The following is a 27,044-nucleotide window of genomic DNA, read 5'->3' on the forward strand; positions in this document are numbered from 1 at the left end:
GGGCAGGTGGGAATCGAACTCATGCGGAAGTGGCTTTAGCTTCCCAGTGCTGTGCTTTAACCTGCTGTACCACCAGGGAGGGCTGTCGGTACTTTTAGTTTTCCTCATCTGTAAAATGAAACCGTCATTTATCTGCCTCCTACAACTGTTGTCTTATGAAGTGAATATATACAAAGAGCATTCTGCACAAATATTATCGTATTATTGCTGGTATTATTACTACTGCAACTATTACTATGTGCCAATAGTTAATACAATTGACAGAGTACAGAGACTCCAGCCGAGGAGATTTTCGGCTCCTCGCTGGCCACCCCAGGTCTGCACACTTGTCATTTCTTTCCCACTTCTCCAACTGGCCCTGCTGATCTCTGGTCTCATTAGTTGTATATGAAATTGTTTCTCTGGCCTAGAGTTCTCTTGCCTGGGAATATATGGGTGACTACCTTCCTGTTGCTTTTGAAATGTACCAAAGCATTTGCATTTTTGAAATACAGAATAGAAGCCATGGATGAGCCAAGGTCTCTAGCTGCCTGCCTCTGAAGGTTGTGGAGGCTCTGCACGGCCCAGGTCAGAGTGAGCGGAGGCTACCATGGACTCTCTCTTTGCTATCACTGACAGGAGTCTGTCGCAGAGCCCAGCGCTCAGGGCTCCAACATGGGTCACTTCTAACTGCTTAGCAAGACCCTCCGCAGTGGATTTCAGTGGATCCGCCTGTTCTGCTCCCCACTCTGTCTCTGGTGAATCCTCTCACAAACCCCCACACAGCTATGGCCTACACCCCAGTTCTATGTAAAAATAATGTAAATAAATAAAGTCTCCTAGCAGTCTCTCACTTGGCACACTAAAAACAGACTTTGAGTGGTTTCCCAGGTTTCTCAACCCAGCTGGCATCCCCCTTCACTACTAATTCTGAACCCTAATTCCTCTTATCAGCCTGCCCCCCCCCCCCGCAACCCGCCTCAGTTTGGTTCTACATCAAACTCTCTCAAGTCTCCCCTATCAGAAATCAATACGAGTTTCCCTTGTACCGCTTCGTATTTCTCTTCTTTCTGGAACAGCTAACGAGTGAAGAACACCTGTGCTTACTCTGTGATTCTCTCCCAACCCCGTTGCTCTCCCAGCCCTTCGACTCTTCCCTACCATCCAGACTTTCTCTGCCTGCTGTGCTGGTTTCTCTTCTGTTGTGTGACATTTTGAGCTTTCTGTTTAAAAATAAGTATTTCTTATAACTTAATATACAGTAATAATTGTTCCGAGTGGTGTCTGGAGGGAAAGCTGGCTCTCTGGACTTCAGCCACCCTTATCAGTAATTTAAAAGCAGGGTGTGGGGAGGGGGCTGATAAAGGTGCCCTGCCGGGTCTGCACATAGGCTCCCCCTGCAGCCTGCCCAGTGTTCTGCATCTGGTAAGGACACAGCATGGTAGTGCAATCCAGGTGACCCCTGCTCCCTCGTGTCCACACCTCCATTAAGAGCCTGAGTAGTGTATCCGGAAGAGGAGTCAGCCCAGGTCAAAGGAGCACAGGATATACAGACTCGGGAAGTAAATAGCAGCTGTGACTTCTCTTAGGGGACAGTACTCTTTCAACCCCGTATTCCCAAGGGCCATCCCCACAGCAATGTAACTGACTTCTTGGAGACAGGGGGTGGGGAGGGAGGGAAAATGAACAGACTCTGGACCCCAATAGGGTGAAATCCTTTGAGTGTTACTGCTACTGTTAGAGGAAGCTGGGTATGAGATTGGAATGGCGCTTCGTTTTTTCAGAAAACGAAATTTATTTTATTTTAAAAAAGATTTATTTATCTATGCATACAAGAACTGGAGTACAGGCCAGAGGTGTGGGAGGTGAGGGTTCACTAGAGACAGAGTGGGGAACAGAACAGGCAGATTGACTGACATACACTACTGAGGGGAGCAGCGGGCGGGTAAGGAGAGGTCTGCAGCGCCATGTGGATCACCTCCAGGGCTGGGGATCAAATTCATGCTGAAGCGGCTTTAATATCTTAGTGCTGTGCTTTAACCCACTGCACCACCAGGGAGAGCCCCAGTATGATCTCATTTTAGCTTTACCTCTACAGTGACCCTCTCTGTATTATGATGCGCCAGGGGTGAAGAGTTCAGCAGTTGAAAATCAACTCTACCAAATGAATCTATTGTTTTAGTTGGTGCCATTCCTATAGCCACCTTAGCATCGAGGGCTGGAGAGAGACAACAGGGCCTGACCAAACTGCATTCTCCTTTCATTCCCACCATGAGGTCTTCTGTGTGGACCTGCCCACAGGGCCAATTCCATTTGGTGCTAGTCTTCATGTTTTTGTCAGTGTTTTAGATCTCATTTTAGGTTCATCCTGTATTTCCCCCAGAGGCTCTAGGTTCCAGAACAAGGACAAAGCCAGGTGTATCAAGAATGCACCAGGTGTCCCTGGAAGGTGCTGGGAGAGACAAATCGTGGAGTAGGTTTGCAGTGAGCAGCCTTCTTTCTATGTATTAGCAAGTGTGATTGCTCATGGGACAAGAGCAGGAGGAACAGGATATAGGGGAGACAAAGGGTAATCATTATGTGGAACTGGAGGGGACATATTGACCATGTGTGTGTCTGTGCAGTGTTAATAGCGATATAGACTTGATGCAATCTCTGAGCTATTCCCAGACCCCTGAGACCATGGTCACACAATCAGTCAGTGGCTACCTAGACCTCTGTCTCATTATGTGGGCTTGTCTTGTGATGTTGGCCATTGTCTTAGGACAATCAGGCAGAAACCGGTAAGTACAGGGTCATGGAGAGGCCACATGCAGGTTCTGGGGACCCCTGATGAAACCAGCCCTTGACTTAACTGGCTGCCTCCTGCAAATACCATGATCCCCACCCCCGGCCCCATGTTATCCAGGATGCATGAGCTGAAGTGGAAGAACTGGGCATGTCCTGCCAACAAGACTTCTCTGCCTTACTCGTCCATGAAGTACCCTGGAGGAAGAAAGCCCTAAATGGGAACAAAGACCCTGGGAATGGCATGGGACTGGGATGAACAAGGACTATTAAAGCAAACCCCCTCCTTAAAAATCATTCCCCAGACTCCCAATCCTCAGATATTGTCAGCTCTGTCTTAACCCAGGAAGAGGCTCAGTGGCATTTCCATCTAGTCTCTACTTTGTAGGAACGGACACTTTCTTGGCAGAGAAAATATAACCAAATTGGATAAAAGGGCACAAATTACCCCAGATGCTAGATAACAGTTTCCGTAGGAGGAACACAAGAAAATTGCCACAGCACACAGTGACTTGAAACAATGGCCCATCCAGCTCAGCATTTTGTTTTTAAGACTGAAAAAAAAAAAAAAAGCTTATTTGATGGGAGACATAAAAAATGGTGGGCAAGAGCACTCATGAGATAAGAAAAAAATATGCAGATGAAATGCATTTTAACTAGAGGAGGCTTTTGACAGCGACCTCAGCCTTTGTATGTAGGGTGGCAAAGATCTGGAGTGTAGGAGTCAAATAGACCTCGGTGGGAACCTGTCCTTCCGAGCCTGAGTTTTATTGCCTTTATAATGGAAGCATTTCCCCATGGGATTAATATAGCAATGTTATGCAATAATAGAATGATATAAATAAAGTATCTAGTACTGTGCCTCCTCCATTCTATTGTGCAAATGGAATAAGATGTAGTCCTGTAATTATCATTTATAATTTATTAATATAATTTACTATAGCACCAATAGAAGGCAACATTAAATCTTTCCACTATCAAATATGAGGCACATGTGGATCACTCAGGCATCCTGACGACATGCGCAACCCCTGGCAAAACACTCAGCTGGGAAGGAGTCTCCTGCGCCTTTTCTGGGCTGTTCACTACGGTCATGTGGGACTCACTTCTCTTCATGGTTGGTTGCTTAGGTGAAATCTGACCTGGAGTCTTGACAGGTGGGATCACCAGTCTTGCTGCAGACAGGAAAGCTGCTTTCTTTGCAAGGGCTGATGGAAACATGTCCGCAGAGTAGGGTACTTCAGTGCTTCCTGAAGTACTCCTGAATCGCTCAACTTCTGAGTTCTTCCTTAGCATTCTACAACCAGCACCCACAGTGGGGTTCTAATCTTGATAATTGCCCTCCCCACGGAGGCTGGGGTGGGAGAGAGAGAGGGGCCTTTGTGGCACCCAAATAATTTTAGACTGCCTTTTGGGGATGAGGTCATCTGTACCACCAACCTCCAATTCAACTGCCACTCTTCTTTTTTGAAATTCTACTATTTTTTACTGTGATAACACTGATTTGCAATATTGTAGATGATGAAAAGGTGCAGATTTGCAGGTTCCCACCTCTCTAGATGTATCCCAGGTTTAGTGCCTCTCTCACTCTCCTACCTCATTTTGAAGATGTCATGAAAATGACTATGATCCCAAAAAATGACTTGAGTTAAGACCATCAAAATTATTTCATGGTATTTCTCAAACTGTTATTAAAAATAGCTATACTAGAAGATATTATAGGTGAATATCCTCAATGTTGGATACCTTTAAAAATGCACAGCTTCATTAGAAATCAGGGTCATTAGGACAATAAGAAGATATTATTACTTATCCACCAAAATGGCTAGACTTAAAAAAAAAAAAGATGGACCATATTAAATTCTGATGGGCACAGGACATCTGGAAGGTCATGTACTGAAGGGTGTTTAAATTGGAACATCCACTTCGGGAAAAGTTAGACATTACTTACCAAAGTTAAAGCTATTCCTAACCTGTGACCCCTATGAATTCCCAAACAAAATGCATGTTCACAAATGTTTATTTATATAGCAAAAACTGGATATAGGGTCTCCCTGGTGATGCAGGTGTTAAAGTCTCAGTGTTAAAAGCTATTGTGAGCCACTGTGGCAAGAGTTCTCTCCTTGGCCAAAGAGCAAATCTCATGGCGCAGCAGACCTCTCCTGCTTCTCCCTCTGCTCCCCTCAGCAGTGTATCTCAGTAGATCCACCTGTTCTGCCCCCAGCTCTGTCTCTAGTGAATTCTCCCACCCTCTACACCTTCAGCCTATACCCCAGTTCTTGAATGCATAAATAAAATAAATCTTTAAAAAGAAAATTTAAAAAGTTAGATACAACCCTGTGTACACAGTAATATACATAGTTGTGTATTAACCATTTCGTACATAGAGAGTAAAGCTACCTCCATTTTTTATGCTTATGAATTCTATGGATAAGGGTTTCAGAAAGGACCTAGAGGAAGTTGCCTGCCTTGTTCCACCATGTCTGTGACCCCTACTGTGAAGTCTGGAGAGCTATAAACTAATAGTGAATAGTTAGAATCATGTAAAGGTTTTTTGCCACTCATACATCTAGCCAGACCTTTCCTAACCCGCCCACTGCTCCCCTCAGCAGTGTACTTGGTCACTCGGCCTGTTCTGCTCCCCACTCTGTCTCTGGTGAATCCTCTCACCACCCCTGCACCTCTGACCTGTACCCGAGTTCTGTATGCATAAATAAATCTTTAAAAAAATATTTTAGTTGACTATCAGTACCTGGAAGGAAAGAACTAGGAGTTTTGGCCCTATATTTTAAAGTAGATTAAATAAAAATGATAGATTTTATCATAGAATTGTTCCCTGAGTTACCATCAATGACATTCCTTTAGATTCCTTTAGATTTTATGTAGACTTTTAATAAGAAACAGCCATGTTTCTGCATCTCTTGCAAAAACTGTTAAAAACATTCCTCATTATTACTCATTGCTCTTTAGATAAATAGTCATGTAATGAAAACCTTCTAGAATTCACTGTCAAGGGAAAAGTGTGTGTCTTCCCATAAAATAATATGCTTCCTTTGAATAGACAGTGAGAGTTATATAACCTTATGTGCCTTTTTATTTTTGTCCTGGTGGTAAGGATTTCTAGTCCAAATTTAAAGTTCAAGCATTATTATTCTCCCATCCTGAATTTCTGATATTAGAATATAAGCTCACAGAAGACAGAAATTTTGCCCATTTTGTTTCTTGTTGCAAGGACAGAGCTCCAGGCAAAAGGAAACATCTCCGAGGTACTGCATGGTGGGAAAGAGCATGTCTTCAAAAAAAAAAAAAAAGAAAGAAAGAAAGAAAGAAAGCGTGTAAACATCACACAGCAATGTGATTGTTTAGACAGCTTCAATTGCAGCATAAGGCAAGCTCCTATCCTCTGAAGCACTCTTAAGAGACCAAACTCTATTAACTGCTCTCTACTGAACAACAGAGCGTTGTATAATTTTAGAATTATCTTGCCTGTTCATAAAATGATTTCTTACTGGAATTTATACCATTTTCTACTAAATAAAGAAGGCTGGGCTGAAGAGGAAAGAGATAAGATTTTCTGCTTGAGGTCTCTGTGGTGTTTATATTGGAATGTGGCTGAAACAGACTAAGCAACCTGAAACAAATGGCTCGCTGTCCTTGGGTGAATTCAGCTGGTGGTGCAGAAAAGAACTCCTGGCCTGGGGTGGAGCTTGCTGTAGATAGCTTGATATGCTGAGACTTTAAACCTCCCACTATGGAGGCCCCTCCTGTGCTTTTTCTTTAAAGATTTATTTATTTGTGCATACAGAACTGGGGTACAGGCCAGAGATGGGGGTGGTGGTGAGAGGATTCACCAGAGACAGAGTGGGGAGCAGAACAGGCCGAGTGACCGCTGAGGGGAGCAGTGGGCGAGCCAGGAGAGGTCTGCCGCGCCATGTGGGCCACCTCCTGGGCCAGGGACTGAACTGGCACTGAAGTGGCTGGGGCTTGCTTCATAGTGCTGTGCTTCAACTCGTTGTGCCACCAGTGAGGGCCCTTTGTACTTGTTTTAATTAAGAGACTGGAGTGTGGCAGTTGACAGCTACGGCAGCAGCAAATCAATACACAATTCCTTCACACTGCTGAGGTCCCAGGAGCATTGTTTAGGGCCATTCAGGACACCATGGAGGTCATATTGCTCTCACGTGACAAACCAACAGGGTCAAAGTTGATTCATTAGAAGTTTTGTAACACTGCACAACTCATAGCTGTATAAATGCCTATAACATCTTTTAAAACCCTTTGCAACAACTTACTACACAGACAGCAAATTCTTTCTTAGTTTGATAGGAATTTTGTTTTACTTTGAGCTTTGAGAAATAACGTCTAAACTTCAAGCACAGGATTAACGGTTTTTCCTTTGAAAATAAAATAGGATTTGAGTTCCACTTTTATAGTTATTTTTATGCTTTCTTAAGAAAGACTAAAATAATGGCTTGAATGATAGTTTGTCCTAGCTTGCATTTTAATTATGTTTGGACGACATGAGGCATATAAATATAACTTAATTTAAATACTTACATGGAAAATTATGGTATCAGATATGACAGCAAGATTCAAATTTAATCACCTAGACTGGTGCTGTGCAATGCATTAGTCACTAGCTTCATGTGGTTATTTAAGCTTAATTTAAATTAATTAAAATTAAATAACATTAAAAATTCAGTTCCTTGGTCGCACCAGTCACACTTCAAGTGCTCATTTGCCATGAATGGCTGCTGTGCAGGACAGAGCATCTATGGAACACTTCATCTTTGCAGAGAGTGGTTCTGGGCAGAGACGATCTAGACATGAGGATTATCCTTAAATAAATCAGCAGCAAAAGTCTGTGTAGTCAGTTCAGGCTGCCATATAAGCGTAAAAAAAACAAAAAGTTATTATCTTCCAGTTTTGGAACCTGGAAGTCGAAGATCAAGGTGCCCTGGTGGGTTCTGGTGAGTTCTGTCTTTCGGCTTGCAGTCATCTTCTTGCTATGTCCTCATAGTGCCTTTCCTTTTTGCACCTGTGCTTGTCGGGTGGGGAGTTGGGGGAGGGTGGAGTGGGTGAGAGGGTGGCTGGTGAAGGGAGGAGAGAGAGGGTGTGATAAGCCACTCTTCCTCTACTTGTAAGAACACCAGTCCCATCACGTTAGGGCTTATGACTTCATTTAACCTTAATTACCTCTATAAGGAAACTGTCTTCCAATACAGTCACACTAGGGGTTGAGATTCATCATAAGAATTTTGAGGAATACAATTCAATCCATAGCAAACTTGAGGAAGGGGTAAGGGGAGTTGTATGGAAGAAAAATAGGAAGTAGATGAGGGCCAGATGGTGAGGGCCTCATGTACGATGCTAAGGAGCTGAAACTCTCTGGAAACAGAACGGGCACCAATGCAATTTTAAGGAGGGAATTCATGTGAGGGAAATTTGCTTTGTCGAAAGAATAGCAGGTTAACAGTATGGAGGATGAGCTGAAGTTGGAGATGGGCCATGGAGAATGGAGGCTGGGAGTTACTCCTGTTTGGAATTTCCTCCCATTTCTTCTAAGGAAGCCTACTGGAGAACTGAAAACTCTTTTTTGCCCAAGCTCTGAATTCTATAAGAGCCAGTCCAGGGTGTGGGTGGGAGGGACAAGTTTGATCACTTTGACACAGGCTAATCACACAGCTAAGAGCAGACTTGGTCACAACAGTTTGTGTTCAAAGGTTAACCCTGTCTCTTATTGGCTATTTACCCAAAATTGATGGCTCCCCTTTTGTTTTTTTTTCCCAAAGATTTATTTATTTATACATACAGAACTGGGGTACAGGCCAGAGGTACAGGGGCCGTAAGAAGATTCACCAGACACAGAGTGGGGAACAGAACAGGCTGACTGACAAAGGACACTGCTGAGGGGAGCAGCGGGCAGGTCAGGAGAGGTCAGCTGTGCCATGTGGGTCACCTCTAGGCTGGGGATTGAATTTAACGCTGAAATGGTGCCGGCCAGCTTGCAGTGCTGCGTCCTTACCCGTTGCTCCACCAGGGAGGGCCCGGCTCCCCTTTTCTAAGAATGAATGTCCCCCTTTGTGAAAAGAGATTGATTATAACTACATCATAAGGTTGGCCTAAGGATTCAATTACATAATGTCAGTTAAAAAGGATTTAGCAGAGTCTGGGGTTTATGTTTGTATGTGGGCAAGCTGAGGGGTTCCCCAGAGTCCCCAAAGCCTGCATGCTTTAAATGGACTCTGCCATCCATTGCATGAAGACAAAGCATACACTTAGTGTTAAATAACTTTAATAGGTTAGTGTACATGGAGAGAGAGGACAGGATAATAGTTTCCCAGTAAAACGCTGAGTTATCCATTGCCTAACCAATCAGGGTTGTTTCAAAGCACTGAGAGCTGAAAACTTGCCACAAGTTTAAGGTAACTTTTGCAGGGAATTTTAAGAAAGGGGCAAAAGGAGCCAGGCAAGTCTGGAACAAAAGGAACAAAGTTAAAGAAGTTAAAGTACAAATCAAGTTCAAGGCTGCCGTTGTCAGCCGCCCCATTGTCCTGACTCCAATAGTCTCTTCCATGTCCCCCAAGCCCCTGGCGCAAGTCCAAGGCTGAGAAGCAAAAGGAGTTTGTCACATGTCTCTCTCCATATGCCTCTTCCAAGTCCTTCTTGTAAGCTCCTCTCCAAATCTCCTTCAGCTTCGCACCCCGCCCCCCCAGATCTGCCCTGCATTAGGTGGGGCAGGGAACACGGAACCTCCTCTTCTCATGGAGATAACACTGCTCTATGTCTAGTGCTTTATATATTTTGCCTGTTATCACTGCCAGGGTTATATTTTTAAAATTTATTCACAAAGGAGTAGAATATACAGGGTGCTTTGCTTGTTTGTTTAAAAGAATCTTGTCTATTTCCTGTGTGTGTGTGTGTGTGTGTGTGTGTGTGTGTAGTTTTCCACCACTCAAAAGGACTTTAAGGGTTTCCAGTTTCTTGCCGCCTTATAAAGACACTGTGATCAAGAGCTTTAGAGTTTCAATAAGTTTAGAATTATAAGAGACTTGGTATCAAATATTTCTCCACAACTTACTAGCTGTGTGACCTTCAACAAACATCCTCCTTGACTCTCTAGTTCCTTCTAGATAAAATGAATATGATAATTCTTTCATTTACTTAGTCACAAATATTTACTGAGCAACTATCTATGCCAGTGTTTGGGCTGGGAATTCCACTGTAAACAAATCAGATATAATCCTGATGACATTTTAGAGGACAAGAGACAATTATATTACAATCTGGTAAGTTCTCTGATAGACTAAAAATAGGAGGGAAAAAAATGAATCGCGCCCTTGGAGGAGGCATTCTCCTCAACAGGCCAGGGGAGGCATTCTAATTTCTAAGTGGGGAGCTGAAGACTGTGGATGTGGTCATTGGAACTGAGTGGGAGTGAGAGGGAGGACAAAAAGTATGCAGAAAGGCCTGAGGCAAAGAGTATGTTCTGGAAAGATCCCAGTCACGTTCACTAGACGAGCTCAGTCTGTGCCTAGGTAGGGCTGTGGAGAAACAGTGATTTGGGGGTGAGGGAGGGAGGAGAAACATGATCAGATCCACATTTTGGAAATATCACTTTGCAATAGGAAAGCACAGGTAAGGAAAAGTTAGATCAGGGAGTTCTATTATAAACCCGGCGCAGACATCCAGGAGAACATACACCAAGTTTATGCAACAGGAGATATGGAATAAATCATGAAAAAATTAACACATAGGGGTCCTTCCTGGTGGAGCAACAGGTCAAAGCACAGCACTATGAAGCTGTCCACAGACACCATAGCATGAATTCTATTGCTGGCCAGGAAGGTGACCCATATGGCACAGCAGACCTCTCCTGACCCGCCCACAGCTTCCCTCAGCAGTGTACTTCGTCGATACGCCTGTTCTGCTCTCCACCCTGTCTCTGGTGAATCCTCTCACTCCCTGCACCTCTGGCCTGTACCCCAGTCTATAAGCATAAATAAATCAATCTTAAAAAAGGCACATACTGGCCCTCCCTGGTGGTGCAGCGGGTTAAAGCACAGCCCTGAGAATCTAAAGCCGCTTCCGCATGAGTTCAATCCCCGCCTGCCCCGGAGGTGACCACATGGTGTGGCAGACCTCTCCTGGCCCGCCCGCTGCTCCCCTCAGCAGTGTACTTTGTTGATCTACCTGTTCTGTTCCCCACTCTGTCTCTGGTGAAGCCTCTCACCGCCCCTGAGCCTCTGGCCTGTCCCCCAGTTCTGTATGCACAAATAAATAAATCTTTAAAAAAAAAAAAAAAGCACATACAGACACAAAAAAAGTAAAAAAAAAAAAAAAGAATTAACACATAGGCCTAGGCAATGTTATAGGTGTTTAACATGTACCAATTCACATAACTGTCAAAACCAAAACAGTCCTAAGAGCCAGATCCCATTATCATTGTACTTTACAAATAACAAAACACAGCTCCGAGATACCACATAACTTGATCAGGAGGACAATGTTGGGTTATGATTCCACACAGACTAATTTCCAGGTCCTGTGCACTCCACTGATCTGCTGTAGGTCTTCAAAATTTCCAAGGTTGACTAAGATTTGAGGAATGGGGCAGAAGGGGAGGTGACAGATGGTCTCCAGATTTCTGACTTACAGCTGGTGGCTTTGGTGTCCTTTTTTGAGCTGACACCAGCTCAAAAAAGTTTGGGAGGGAAGATAATGAATTCCTCGTGAAACATGTTGAAGTTGAATTCCCATGGCAACGACCATAGGCACACTGGGTGATCCAAAGTATCACTGGACATGTGTGTCAGGAGCTTGAGGAGCTACATATTTTGGAATCATTAACAGCCATGAGCGTCAGGAAGAATGTTTGTAATTAAAAAAGATGCCTTGAGGCCCTCCTGATGGCACAACAGGTTAGTATGCAACACTGCAAGCTAGCAGCAGCTGCCTCTATGCACATTCTATTCCGGGTTCCAGAGGTGACACACATGGCGCAGCAGACCTCTCCTGTCTTGCCTGCTGCTCTCCTCAGCAGTGTACTTCTTTGATCTGTCTGTTCTGCTCACCATTCTGTTTTTGGGGAAACCTCTCACTGGCCCTATCCCTCTGGCCTATACCCCAGTTCTGTATGTATAAACAAATATATATATATTTTTAAAAGATACCTTGAGAAGGAGCAGGCGAAGAAGGAACTATTCAGTGGTGTTGAGGAGGAACAGCCAGAGAGATGGGAGGAATAGAAGAATGGGTGATATTTCAGAAGGAAAAGGGCATTCATTCCAAGGAGCAGGATCCCAACAGGGTGGTATCAAATGCTGTGGAGGGCTCCTCACAATGAGGTCTGAGGAGTGCCCAGTGAGTATAGTCATAAGGAGATCATTAGTGATTCTGTAAAGAGCAATTTTGGTAAATTGGTAAGTGCAATAGAGTGTGGTAGGCTGAGAATTGGAGGATGGGGAACAAGAATTTCACCAAGAAGCTTTGACTGTGAAGAGAGAAGAGCTATCTACAGAGGGACGTGGAGTACGTAACGAAAAGGTTTATTTACTTAATAAATGTTTTACTATGCAAGGAAGTTGAGAATAGGTGGTCTAAGTGTTAAGTACCAGAGCTGAGTTTGATTCTCAAGGTAGCGAGTTAACCCACATATGGCACAGCAGACCTCTCCTGTCTCTTCCTATGCTCCCTTTAGCAATATATTTCAGCCAGTCCACCTGTTCTGCTCCCCAGTCTGTCTCTCGTGAATCCTCTTACCCACCCCCTACTGGCCATACCAGTTCTTCTATGAAAAAATAATTAAAAAAAAAAAAGAAAGAAATTTGAGACTATTCAGATGTTATGAGAAGGACCCAGGATAAACTGAGAAGTTATGGAAACAGGAGAGGTAATTAATTATCTAATAAGTCCTTGAGAAAGTAGAAGGGATGAATCCAGAACACAGATGGAGAGGTTAACCTAAGGAGTAAGAGGGATTTTTTTTTTTTTTCTTGTCACAGGGAGAAGAGAGAAATGAAGAGGAAGAGAAATATTTAGATTTGGTGGTGAGAAATGGAAGGAGTTCTTAATAGCTTTTTTTTTTTAAGTAAAGATCGATTTATTTATGCGTACAGAACTGGGGTACAGGCCAGAGGCTCAGGGGCGGCAAGAGGCTTCACCAGAGACAGAGTGGGGAACAGAACAGGCAAATCGACAAGGTACACTGCTGAGGGGAGCAGCGGTTGGGCCAGGAGATGTCTGCCGCGCCATGTGGTCACCTCTGGGACAGGCAGGAATCAAACTCATGCGGAAGTGGCTTTAGCTTCTCAGTGCTATGCTTTAACCTGCTGCACCAGCAGGGAGGGCCCGCTTTTTTTTTTTTTTGTCTAAAGTAGGAACTATTATCGTTGCTTGAATGTGAGAGACAGTGTCATTGAATTTAAGACAAGTTAAGTTGGAGTTAAGAGGTTTAAACAGACCCACTGATTTTTAGGGCAGTGAAAATACTCTGTGATACCATAGTGATGAATGCTAATCTTCCCGCCTCATAGACTGTACCAAGAGTGACGTTGTTAACTGTGGACTTTGGATGACAATGATGTCTCAGTGTGGGTTCAAAAGCTGTAACAAGAGTACCACTCTTTCAGAGGATGTTGATAATCAGAAGCTATACCCATGCGTATAAGGGAAATCTCTCTACCTTCTCAAATTGGTGTGAACCTAAAACTACTTTTAAAGAGAGTTTTAGTTAAAAACCAAAGCAGCCCCTCCCTAGTGGCACAGCGGGTTAAAGCACTGCACTAAGAAGCTTAAGCCACTTCCTCATGAGTTAGATCCCCGCCTGCCCCAAGGAGATCCACATGGCAAGGCAGACCTCTCCTGACTGCACGCTGCTCCCCTCAGCAGTGTACTTCGTCCATTTGCCTGTCTGCTCCCCACTCTGTCTCTGGTGAATCCTCTTACTCTCCACATCTCTGGCAGGTACCCCAGTTCTGTATGAATAAATAAATCTTTAAAAAAAAACAAACCCCAAAGCAAACAACAAAAACCCAGACCCACTGTGGTTGGAGACCAAAGTAACTGAAGAAGTAGAAGAAATTCTAGGCAACGGTCCATGATTGCACAGTATCTCTGATCACCACTGTGTTGTCTACTTAATTGATAGGTTTGAAAGAGGCAGAGAGAACTGAGCTGGAGTTTTGATAGGTGAGGTCAGTGGTAGACCATGTGGATTAGAGATGAGGATAAAGGAAGGAGAGGGGCTGGAGTCTAATCAAGAACACAGAGAAAACAGAGGAAGCCAATAAAGAGGGGGTAGAGGGGTCCAGGGAGAGTGATTTCTAAAGTGAAAGCAAAGTATGTGGCAGGTGGTCACTAAGAGGATGGCTAGTGAGCCTGCTTCCTGGTATTCATGCCTTAGATGAGCCTGTCCCTTGAATGTGGGCTGGACTAGTGACTCATTATTCTAATGACTAGGAGAAAAGTGATGAGATGTTATTTGTCAGGATAGATTCTTAAGAACCTGGCTCACTTGCCTTCTTGCTTTCTCAGTTGCTTACTCTGATGGAAACCAGTTACCATGTTCATGCTGCCCTGTGTTGACAGCCAGATAGCCAGGGGCTGAGCAGCAAGGAACTGAGATCTTTGGTTCCAGCAGCCTGAAGAAATGAATCTTGCCAACTTCCTGTAGGCATGAAAGAATTTATCAGGCATTGAGAATAGACAGATTTATTGAAACACACTAAGAGAAGAAATAGGTAAGATAGAGGTCTTCTATGCAAGCAGAATGTGTGTCCTGAGGCTCTATTTATACTCCAGGCTTTATTGAAATGGTTAGGGTGACTGGTATTGGGTGTGTCCTGACTGCTGGTCTTAATTAGCATAACAGATCATCAGGTTTTTGGATTATTAGCTTAAGGTCTGAATTCCCAAGCAGTTCCATCCACTGCCTTTATCCATTTCAGCCTCCCAAACTTGCCTGCTGGACAAGGAATAAGGACTTGGTTTTTAAATTTAGTAATGAGGGGCCTCCCCGGTGGTGCAGTGGGTTAAAGGGCAGCACTGCAAGTTAGCTGCAGCCTCTCCTGTCTCACCCACTGCTCCCCTCAGCAGGGTACTTTGTCACTCTGCCTGTTCTCCTCACTCTGTCTCTGGTGAATCTTCTCACTGAGCCTATATATACTCCAGTTCTGTATGCATCAACAAATAATTTTTTTTTTAAATGTAGTAATGATACACAACACTTCCTTCAGTCAGAGAAGGGATCTTCAGGGGAGACCTAAAGTTTAATCATAGCCTTATGAGACTTTATTCACGGCTTTATGAGAGACCTTGCTACAAAAGCAGATTCCTTAAAAAAAGTGATAGTAAATACTCATTGATTTACAACAATGTGTAAGTTTTGGGAGTACATAATTTTGCAGCAATAGATAATGAATTCCCAGTCTGAGAGAAGCGGGTGGGAAGGAAAAAGGACAGCAATTATGGTCAGAAAATGGGGTGTCTTGGATGTACAGTTTTAGCCACGGAGCAGCTCTAATGTTTCCTGGGTCTGAAAAAGGGTGGTTAAACTGGTGCAGAAGTCAAGTTTGTTGAAGAGAATTCAAGTTCATTGAAGATGAAGTCTGGGAATTGAGAGGCCAGGTTATTGGATAAATGAAGTTCATAAGTTTTAAAGTCATTTAGGACTATTGAATGGAGAATGTACAGGAGGCGCCAATTTCAGTTGGATGACAGGGTGGTAGATGGGGCAGACGGCCACTTCAGAGAGATGGATGGAATGATCCCCTACAAGATGTTTTTTGATGAGGGTGATAAATTAAAGACATAGAAGGGGCACTGGGGATCGAGGAAAGATGCTGACCCCAAAACTCAACTCTGGGTTTGTGAAGGAGAATAAGCAAACAAATTTTCCACAGGGCTGCAGGGGAAATGGTGTTCGCAGTGTAAAGGCAGGCAGGTTTTAAGATTAAGATTAAAAGGCAAAATATTTAAGATCCTTGGCTCCACGTAGTGGGCATCCGAAGAATATGAATTGCCTATACATTTTAACTTAAACATTTGCATGACCCTGTTCCCAGCTCCTCGCCTATTCGAGAGTAGGGCTAGTTGAGGGGACGCGACCTGGGTCGAGGGAGGCGGACCCCATCACGCTAGGTCAGGGGCTGCCTCCCAGCTGCCCAGGAAAATCGTGTAGCGACGCTTTCCCTACTTCCCTGGAGCACCTGGGAAGATCCCCAAGAGCGAGTCACTTTCTCCTGCGGACGGGACAGGCCAACCCCTAAGAGAGATGTATCCCTTCCATTCACAAATATTGAACCAATCGCCCCGCAAGCGCGAGACACCGGGCGGCACGATGAAAAGAGCGATACACTCTGGACTACGAGTAGCGCGTGTTCCTCGCGGCAGCCAACGTCGGTAGCTTTCACTCCGCTCAGACTTTCCCAAATTCTGCCCACACTTTTAGTTGAGGTAAAATGTCGGAAGTGTGCAGCGGGTAAACTTGAGATCTGCAACATTCAGCTGGCCAACTCCAGGATCCCAGCAACCCGGCGCCCCCAAGGAATACCGGCGTCCACGTGGGTTGCCAGGCTCGTCGCGGGGCGGGGCGCGACGGGCGGGTCCAGACCGGAGGGCGCGGCTGGCCCCGCCCCCGGGGCTCCCATGGCCCCCCGCGCCCCGCGGCCAGATGCTGACGTGTCCTTTCCTTCCCACTACACCTCCCGACACTACCTACTACAGCTGCCCCGGAAGTCCCGCCTCACACTTAGCCTGTCACCGCAAATCAGCTCTTCCAGCGCTTCCTGGAGCTCTTCACCCGTTTTGGGACCAAGGGGCGGGGCTGCGTGAGCAGGGTGCCTATTGGCTTGAGGTCCGGCGGGTTCTGGGCGCTAATTGGCCGGAGGGAGGTGGCGCTCTGGCACGCTTGCGCGGCGAGTAGAACGTGTGGCGGCGGCGGCGATCGCGTCTCCTCTTTCGATCGTAGACCCGCTGCTGCTCTGGTGAGCGCCCGGCGCGTCGGTCCAGTCCATCGCCCGCAGCCTGTCGCCTGCCCGCTCATCGCCGCGCCTCTCACCAACACCGGCACCCACTGACACCTCCGAGTCGGCCTGCCGCCTTACTCACTGCCTTTCTGTCTCCACACATGGCCTCCTCCGCGCAGAGCGGCGGCTCCTCCGGGGGACCTGCGGTCCCCACCGTGCAGCGGGGCATCGTCAAGATGGTGAGAGCGGGGCCCCGGACACCGACTCCACCGCCCGCCTCCGGGCGGGAGTCTGGCGCTGACTTCTCTTCCCCTCCCGCCAGCCTGCATGGTCTCCCAGATCGCCTTTCCTCTGTCCCCTTCCTCACTTTCACCGATTCTCGGAATCCAGTCCCCAGCCGGAACTCTCGACACGGACGCCCCTTGGTGCTTTGCCCCCTGGACACCCTTGCCTCAGGGGTCACAGTGATTCCCGGGCTCACGACACTCAGGTCTCCTGGCCGTTTACCAGCATAGATCAATCACTGATTGATTAACGGGGATAATTCATTGATAACGCTCTCCCATTGCCCCCGCCTTCCTGTCCATTTTGACATCTGCTGAGCAGTTTGCAGTTTTTCGAGATCCTGACATCCGCTCTTCCCTGGAACTCTAGGAGTACTTGGCCATCTTGAAGTTTTTCTGTTAACACCGACGCTCAGTTACTTCCAAGTTTTCTCGCTCACTGACCCTCCTCTTTCTCCACCTCTTGTGTGTCTGTAAGTCCTAAGAACTCATACTATTTGTACTCTTCCTCCATCTGACCCATAAAATGTTAGACCGGTAGGACTCTCGGCAATCTTTGTGACCTTACCCCTTCTAGATAAGGAGTTTGAAGAGGGCCAGTGACTTGCCTAAAGTCACATGGCGGTTTGGCTTAGTGCCAGGAAAAGAGTTGAAGTATTCTGATTCCCCTTCAGGGTTCGAACACTGTAAATTCTGCCTCTTTTATACTCTTATTACCTACACTCATTTTAACTTTAAAGCCTTGTAAGTTTCATTAAAAAAATTTTACTCCCAGCTTCAAATGATGTTGTAGGCTAAATTCTCTTTCCCACGTATCACCTGGCTTTTTCCTCCCCCGGACCTTCCCAAATCTTAGAACCTGTCACTTCTTAGTTGTTAACAGATTCTCTGGTTGTGATGACCATAAATAAACTTCCAGGTTTAATTTCAGACTGCAATTCTCATTTCCATCTGGAACAGCAAATAATAAAATGCCTTAGTTTTTGCTGTTATGGAAAGTTTAATTAACATTCTATTTTCTTGGGTCTTGTCTTTTACAGGAGTAAAAATATTCTTATGCATGTGTGCGCAGGCCCGAGGACATTAGATTTTAAGAACGCCCCACCCCCCTTCTGTTGTATTCATTACTTAGGTGATATTCTGCCTCTGGCAGAGATGCCTAGGGCTTTCAGTATTACTTTCCCTTTTGTTTATATGTAAACGAAGAGTTAGAATTCTTCAAAAGCTGAGTGAAAAGGCATTTCCAAGGTCCACATTTCTCCATTCTTTAAATATTGACCTGACCTACAAAAGGATTGTCTCGAAATTAGCCTTTATATTGGTCTGTTCCTTCCTTCACTATAGGAACAGGTCATCATTTGGCAGTTTGGTGGAGGGATAGGAATTACTGAGTGGCTCTTTCTGAGTTTTCCTTTGCTCGGTTACAGTGTTTGTTTAAACACCCCGTCCATATTTATGGAATGAGGCCAAACATAGTCTTGCTTCTACTAATGTTGAGGTTTTCAGGGCCTCTGGAGCCTATGAGCTGACCATATATGCCTGTTACCTGCATGGTTAATGAATATTGACAATCACTAGCTTATTAAGGGTCAAGTCTTGTGCTGAGTATTCAGCCTATATGATCTCATTTGTAACACCTAACAGGTAAGATTATGGGCTGCACTTTACAGATATGTGTAAGGTTTTGAAAGAATTAGTAGTTTACCTAAGTTACTTTTTTATTGGCAATAAGAGGCAGAGTTGGGATTTGAACCCAGGCCTCTCTGACAGAAAATATATATATATATACTATATACTATTAAGGATCATGCCCCATGCCTCTGACTGCAGGGTATGAATTTACAATGTGGCGGGCGGGGCCGTGATGTGAGGCAGCAAAATTGCAGGAAAGTGAAGCCGACTGTAATTGAGGTGAGGGAAGATGAGCCGTTCCTCCTTTTCTTGCCTGGGAGCTGCTATTGTGGTAAGTGACTTCTGGTGCTCATAGTCATGGTGCCTTAGGAGTGTGGTGTGGAAGAAGCACAGGAGACTGGAAGGCAGTTTTTAAAATTCAGTGATTAAATGGTCTGTACTGTTGCTTTTTGGTGCCCAAACTGCAGGGGCTGAGTGGGTTGAGTTCCAGGCAGGGATTAGGGGAGGGAAGCCTATGAACTGCAGGCAGATTTGTGCCAGACTTAGAAGCCTTGTCTGGAATGAAAAATCGACCACTGGCAAATTGCTCTGTGTGAAGCTCTTCTGCTAAGCAAAGTTGTATTTTCCTGGAGAGTAATTGTTTTCAAGGGTACTTGGAACTGCTTTATAAGCCCTCTACAGTGGAAGATGGAACTCTGTGATAGGACAGTTAGAAGGAGTTTGACAACTAAGAAAGCAGTCACACAGGGCCTCCCTGGTGGCACAAGGGGTTAAGACACAGCATTATGAAGCTATCCACAACCACTGCAGCACAAGTTCGATCCTCTGCCAGGAACCTGACCCACCTGGCACAGCAGCAGATTTCTTCTGTCTTCACCCACTTCTCCCCTTAGCAGGATATTTCAATAGATCTGCCTGTTCTGTTTCCCACTCTGTCTCTGGTGAATCCTCTCACACCCCTCCCCTCCTCTGTCTTTTGGGAGAGAGGCAGAGAATGGAACCCTGGCTAGTCCTTAAACCTGAAGGCCTTATATGATCTAGGGTTGAGGTTTGCTCAGTGAAGAGCAGTTGTTCTTTCTCTTTTTTTGGCAAAAGAATGAGTTGTGGGCCACAGAAGGTGCAGGTTTCTTATGGTCTTTGCCTTGCAATCCCGGGGGGGGGGGGTTGGTAGGGAAATCTTTGCATTTGACGAGTTTTTAAAAATGACAGTAATTGGAGAGGCTGTGTCTGCTACTAAGAGTGGGAGCAAAGGGACAGAGTTGGTTCTGGAAGGTGTTTAGGGAGGAAGTGGGCAGTAAGTTGCACAAACATTTCGGATCTGTTCTATTAGTGAAAGGCAGAAAGTATGATGGAAAAACTAAAGGTGGATTTATATTTTCTGAGTTGGAATGAGACTGGCAAGTGTGTGGGTAGACAAAATATAACCTGGAAAAGTAAATGTCACTGTCAGTTATTATTTTCTCAAAATCCTTGAAGGATTCAAGCACAAGGTGTCTTTGGATAATTTGCTAGACCTTCCTTAGCTGCAGTAGAATGTTGTCAGCAGATGTTAAATAGACAAGATTGGAGACTTATGCTACTTAGTAAAAAATTCAGCCTGCTTCCTTAGCAGCTACCTAGAGGTGGCTATTTTCCATTTTTATTGACAGAATAAATTGGGGCCTGGATCCCTTTCCTATATCTTTCTCTTTGCCTTTCCATCTGACTTGGTGCTTTTTTAAAAGCAGGGACACCTAGGCTGCTTTCATTATAACAGAATAAATTGGCCACAACTCTGGACTCTCCTGTGCTTATCAGACGCAGCACGTCTTGTCTTGTCGGAAGGCCAGTGGGAGGAATTTCAGTTCCCCTTTGACCCCATCCCATTTTCTCTGAAGGAGAAAAGGGACGCTCTGCCATCCTTTGGTCCTAGGGTGAGAGCCACAATTCTCACTAAGCATGTAAGGCCAGAGGCAGCTAGAGGAGCCGGCCCTTGATGGCCCCCTGCAAGAGGAGTTGTGCTGTAGACTGTTGGGAAGCCGGGACCTAGGCTTCCACTGTGTGGCCGGTAGGGGGCGCCACCTCATGTGGTTGGTTGCAACTGAATGTTTCTTTTGAACTGAGAAGTCTGTCTTTCCAGAGTTGGGGGGTGGGGGACGGGACAGAGTGGTCGACTGCTGGCCAGAATCTTACTGCATGTACTTAACCTCACGTGGGCTGTGAAAGTAGAAAAACCTTTCCTATTCAGATGCCCTTATGCTACTCAAAGGGACAAGGTTGCTGAAGAACAGTATCTACTTGGTAGGCAAGGAGTAGGTAGAAAGAATGAAAGTCTTTCCCCTACGGCCACGTTCTCACGATTAAGCATGGTAGCTTTCATGCACCATGGTAAGTCAACAAAAACAAAGTTTTTACTATAGTTGAAGGTTTTCTGTTATTTTTTTGTCTGTGTGAAGATAAAGTATTCATCTGACTAGTTAAGCTAACAGTGACTTCTGCCAGGTACTAATGATGTCGACTGATGAACGATCATACTGCCTTTCTTGACCAGATATTTCTGGGTCATCTGCTGTGTGTCCCAAGCACTGCTTGGGGAGTGGAGAAAAGTGGTAATAAAGGAGGTTAGATCTCTGTCCTTGTGGTTCTTGGATAAAGTCTACAAAAACAAGGAAACAAGAAATGCTCATGAGAATATAGGATAGTAATTTCAGGTAGGGGAGAGGGATAGCGTGGCTGGGGATGTGGGGGGGACTGATTGCTATAGATGGGGTGCTTGGGAAAGACTTCTCCCAGCGGTTGTCTGAGAGCCATCAGACAACCAAAGAACCAACTATGGGGAAAGTGTTCCTTGCATAGGGAACAGCAGTGCAAAGACCCCAGGATCTTCATTGATGATTATCTTCAGTATTTTTTTTTTTTTTTTTGCATAGAAGAAATGAGGTATGGGGGTGAGGATTCACCAGAGACAGTGGGGAGCAAACAGGCAGATTCACTGAAATACACTGCTGAGGGGAGCAGGACAGGAGAGGTCTGCTGTGCTATGTGGGTCAGCTCCCTGGCTGGGGATCAAACTCAGGCTCTGGAGGTGATAGTGCTGAGACAACCTTGAGGCTACCAGAAGGCTCCTGTTCATAAAACATTCTTACTCATCAGGCAATCACCAAATTACCATAAAATGATTTTGTATTATGAATCATACTAGTCTCCTTTATGATTTTGCTTATTATTATAATAAATTGACTAGCTATTCAACCTTATCAATATGAATGGTCTGTTTCCTTCTGGTACTTGTCTGAACATCCTGTTATAAGCTATGTGGTAAAAACAAAAATGTCTCTTCCAGAGAGGATACTTTTCAAGGAAAGCCTTGTGAGTTTTTTTTTTTTTTTTTGCATAGAACTGGAGTGTAGACCAGGGGTGCAGAGGGTGAGAGGATTTACCAGATACAGAGTGGGGAGCAGGACAGGTGGATTTACTGAACTAAATGGCTGAGGGGAGTAGCAGGAGAGACAGAAGAGGCCAGCTGCACCTTCTGTGGGTTACCTCCTTGGCTGGGAATCGAACTCAGGCCATGGGGTGATAGCACTGAGACTTAACCCTAAGGCCACCAGAGGCCTTTTCAGTATTTTTATAGTAGCTCTGCAGTTTCTTCAAGTTCAGTATTACACATAAGTGAATGGGTTTAACTTATGCTATTAATGTGTATGTTTAAGGATGATAAAAGGCAGGAAGGCGGTGTTCTGATACCCTGGCCGGATTAATAGCTGACATTAAGACCACTGAGTAATTGTAGACAGTGGGAGGTTAATAAAAAGTGCTTGCTCACATTCATGTTACTTATAGGATCAAGGCTAAGAATTTTTGGACTTCTCAGCCAGTCCTGTATATTCCCAAGGTCACTGCCTTTCACTGGTAGGGGCTTGGTTCAAAATACAAATGCCAGGAGCAGACCCAGTGGAATTCAATAGCATCTAGGACTTGTCAGTGTCAGTACTTCTGTTGGTGCTTTATTTCTGCTGAGCGTTTATTGTCGCTCTGGCCTCTGGCAGCTTGGCAAGCTTTAGCCAACAATGTTGGTGGAAGCGAGTAACAAGCTTCTGAGCTTGAACTAATGGGCAGCCAGGAACTAGCCTGTGCACAGCATGACTTGTGAACCTGAGCAGGACTTCTGAGGCTGAGCAGTGGTCAGGGCTGGTAATAAGGATAATAATTTGCAGAGTCTGTGCCCTAATTTACTTGGAGAATGAAATTTGGGAAATAAGCGAAAGTTTCAGTTTCCACTGGTAAGTCAAAAAGAGACAACTGGCCAGGTTTGAGCCCAGGAGGCGCTCAGGCCTGTCACGCACACACTTCTCAGCATGGGCCAGCTATCTGGCTGGGAGCTAGGGTGCTCGATGGGGGTGCAGCAGATAGAGCCTTTGAGGTTTGGTCTTTGGATTTATTTATTTTTTTCTTCTCTCTAAGAAAGAACATAGCTAAATACTGTGGGAAATTCTTTCCCGTGGCAAGAAATTCCAAGGAGTGAAGTAAAGGGGTTCATCTCTTATGTGGCTTTCCCCTGACTTTTTCCAGGGAGACCTATCCATACCCAGTTACTGTTGCTATTCCTCTCTTGAGAGACTGACATATGTTTTTTGTTTTTACAGCAGAAATTGATGCAGAATCACAGGTTGTGAACATTTGATGCAGATGGGTTGTTGTAGAATTTCACTTAGTCTCAGTATGACAAATTAATGTTATATTTTTCTCACTTAGCTCTAATGTTTAAGAAAAAAAGAACAGTAGTTTCAGTTACCATTTTTTAAGAATTAGGAAGTTAAGTGACTTACAGTGAAAATAAGCCTAATGAAAATTCAGATGACATTTTCAGGTGGCACTTTGGAGATATCCAACCAGGATACAGATCTGCCTGGCACATTTTCTCCTTTCATGTGCTTGAGTGACTTAAGGTGCCATCTCTGTACCCCATTTTGAGGTGCATTAGTTCTCTTGATGTAGGACGTAGTCGGCTGGCCTTGTAGCACTAACTTCCCATGTAACCGGGGAGTGAGACTGGAGTCCTAGTGAGCCAACCTAGTATGTTAACATTGTCCCAGGAAGCGACCTGGCAGAGAAGCGGGATCATTTGTCCAGGATTCGGGGGATTCAAGTTTTCCCTCCGGGTGATTGGGTTTCACCTCTAAATGCTTTCCTTTTCTCTTAAATGAAGTGATTGGATTCATCATCTGTAAGCCCCCTTTACTCCCAAAAAGGCTGTGATTATGGAAGAAACCCTTTATTGCTTGTCTCAGGTATGAGGAAGTAAAGCTGAGAAGTCTCGTACCTTCATCAGTAGACTTCAGTTTGAATTGCTGCTATCCTACACGAAACATGTTTTCTGTTTTGATTGCTTGTTCTGGGGGGAGGCATTGGGTAAGTTGAAATAAAGATTTCTAGTGTGGAAGACCAGGGAGTTAGAATTTGAAATAAACTAAGTGATTGGCTGGGGGAGGGGTGGAGGGTGGGCAGCCACACAGCTTCCTGGCGTCATGATGGCATCAAGCTATTCTGGAGTAGTTGCTTGAGACCCAGAGGGAACATCATGAGGTGGGTTTTATTCATGCACTTCCGAGCACCTTGGCGGTCTCCTAGGGCAGCAGATCTTGCTTGGGAAGGGTGGAGGTGAGGAGGGTGTACTCTGGGAACTTGTAGCGTGGGCAGGGTTTCTTCTGGCCCTGCTCTTGACGGGGGAATCTGGCCAGATAGAGGGTGCTGAACTCTGCTTTCCATGCCTTGAGGCCAGAGCTTCATCCTTCAGCTCACTCTTAGTGTCTTTCAGATCTTTTCTACTTCCACTTAATGTGTAAATAAAGGAACCATCTTGTAGTTCCTCACATGGTTTGAGTTTATTCTTTTATGTGGGGCTTCTTAAATCACTGCTGTGAGTAGATTAAGAAAGAAATGCCTAATGTTTCCTAAGTGCTTCCATCAGATCCACCAAGGAGGTCTTTCAGAGGAAAATTTTTTTTTAAGTTACTTTTAGGTTATTCTGAAAAGTACATTTTGAGACTGATTCTTGGGCGCGTGTTTGAGACCCACTGATCTTGGTTAACTTCTGTTCTGTATGCAGTTGGAGAGGCAGGACATGTAGGACAAAAGAAGTATTTGTCCCTCAGGGTGGGTGCACCAGAATATTTTATGAGGGGAGGATAGTGGTTTCTGACTCACTGTCTTTTCCACACTTATCTTGATTGTTCCCAGGACACTTTGCTTTAATCGATCAATACTGGATCGATATCCTCAGGCGTCCATTTACAGTGACTCTGACATCCTATTCTTGGGTCATAACTGACAACTGAGAAGTTACTGTTTTATGTGCCTGTTATAGGCCATATGCTCATTTTAACACTCATCTGCCACTTTTCCTTCATTTGCATAGATTCCCAAGATCTTCCTGTAATCTGGCACCAATAACTTGGCATATTCTTTCGGCGGAAGTGTAGTGTTATCTACAAGCATGAAGTCTCTCCTCCTCACTTTCTGCTCTTATCCTCAGGAGCCACACACTTCAGCTTTTTGGTTTTGTTGTCTGTCTATATCTTGTTTCTTGTTTCTGAGTCCTATTCTTGACCACAACAACTGTAAAATCCAAAATGACATCATTGGTGGTCTTTGTTTACTTTTCATTCTCTGGCTTATCTAACAGGGAGATAAGATTTTCTTGTAATTCTCAAGTCTTCGAGGTCCTGTGATTCAGGGTCACACTTGCATCTCTCTGTAGCTTTTATTTATTTTGCTGAATGGTTTTCTATATCATCTTGAGTTCCTTTAAAATGTTCAAGTGATTGCCACCCAGTATTAGTAAGTTAATAATCATTGATATTTCATTTTGGACTTAACAAGTTGCTTATACAATTTCAAGCAGTATAGAAATATGTGAAATTATTTTTTTTAATTTATGCATACAGAACTGGGGTACAGGCCAGAGGTGTGGGGGTGAGAGGATTCACCAGAGACAGAGTGGGGAGCAGAACAGGAGGACTTACTGAAATACACTGCTGAGGGGCGCAGCGGGCCGGCCAGAAGAAATCTGCCACATCATGTGGGTCACCTCCCTGGCCAGGGTTCAAACTCGTGCTGTAGTGGCTGCGATAGCTTCTTAGTGCTGTGTTTTAACCTGTTGCACCACCAGGGAGGGCCCAAAGTATGCAAAATTAAATACAAAACCTCTTCTCCCACAGCCCTCCTTACTGCAACAATTTTCTGTATTTGTTATTCCCATAAGTAATTGTATCTCCAAAATATTCATTTTTTTCAAAGACACAAATGCAGTCATAATAATGCATCCTGCAACTTTCTCTTTTTAACCTATTGTCATGTAGTCCGTCATAGTTACAGATCCCCCTCATCCTTTAATGATGGAGAAGAGAAGCATTCCAGACTTAGGGTGTATTTGCTTATCTTTTTTATTATCTTTTTTATTTTTCCTGTTATTGATATAGGCGTTTTGGGGTTTTGCCATTCTAAACATGGGAAGCTGCCTGTGTGTTCTTTTCTACATCTCTGTGTTCTTGAGTTGGCATTTCCTAAAGATAGATTCCTAGAAGTCCAGTGATTGATACCTTTTAGTACTCCACTTATTTTTGGTCATTGTAGGGGGGGCTTTACTTACATGTCACCTGTGTGTTCCTTGTCAGTTTCATCTCAGATTAAAATTCTGGGCATAATATAGCTTCCCATCTCCTTACTTATTGAATCACTTCATCTTTGGTAGTCTGTATCTCCAGTCAGAGTAGCTTTAGAAACCACTTTGTCTTTTGTCTGGAGGGCAGAGTCCAGCATTTGGGGATCATCAGAGAACTACTTAACTGCTCGAAAGCCCCCAGGTGATGTCTTCACTTAAAGGTAGAATAAATAAGCTCTGTAGGCTTTGGCCTCACTTGGTTTCCTTGGCTCTAGAACGCTCCATGACTCATGAGTGTGTAACTAACTATTGATGATGTAAAGAGGGGAGAAGCAACCTCATGTGAGCGGGTGAAAGGTTTCTTCACCCCTCCACCTGTTCTTTGGGATAAGGCGGGCTGGTACGTGGTATGGCCACATCCTGTGTTACTTGGAGAATTTGAACCAGGGGAAGTTGTTAGCAGCCTTTTTGTCCAGTGCTGACCCAGCGCTCTAAATGGTTAGCTGAGTTTCCTCAGAGGATGTGTGCCCCTTTGCCCCCACCCACCATGGTTTTAGCAAATTGGAATACTACCTCTGCTTTTATTTGGTGTGAAAATCTTTTTTGTCAATCAGCTGCTTTTTCTATTGAAATACTATTTTAAGGCCCTCCCTGGTGGCGCAGTGGGTTAAAGCACTGCACTGAGAAGCTAAAGCCACTTCTGCATGAGTTCAATTCCCGCCTGCCCCTGTCTGCCCCTGGCACCCAGCCTCA

The 27,044-nt window shown here is 44.7% G+C and overlaps 1 protein-coding gene across 1 annotated transcript in view; it reads left to right on the forward strand.

Annotated features, from left to right (window-relative positions):
• Nucleotides 1-16,671: 16,671 nt before the first annotated feature.
• Nucleotides 16,672-27,044, forward strand: part of SND1 (staphylococcal nuclease and tudor domain containing 1) — a 381,281-nt gene continuing 370,908 nt past the window's right edge. Inside the window, exon 1 of the mRNA XM_004677002.2 lies at nt 16,672-16,972. Coding sequence (XP_004677059.1) covers nt 16,895-16,972 — 78 coding nt within the window. The 5' untranslated portion in view covers nt 16,672-16,894. The remainder of the gene's footprint in view (nt 16,973-27,044) is intronic.

Source organism: Condylura cristata, unplaced genomic scaffold (assembly GCF_000260355.1).
Source record: "Condylura cristata isolate star-nosed mole 26May11 unplaced genomic scaffold, ConCri1.0 scaffold00005, whole genome shotgun sequence".
Classification (NCBI taxonomy): domain Eukaryota; kingdom Metazoa; phylum Chordata; class Mammalia; order Eulipotyphla; family Talpidae; genus Condylura; species Condylura cristata.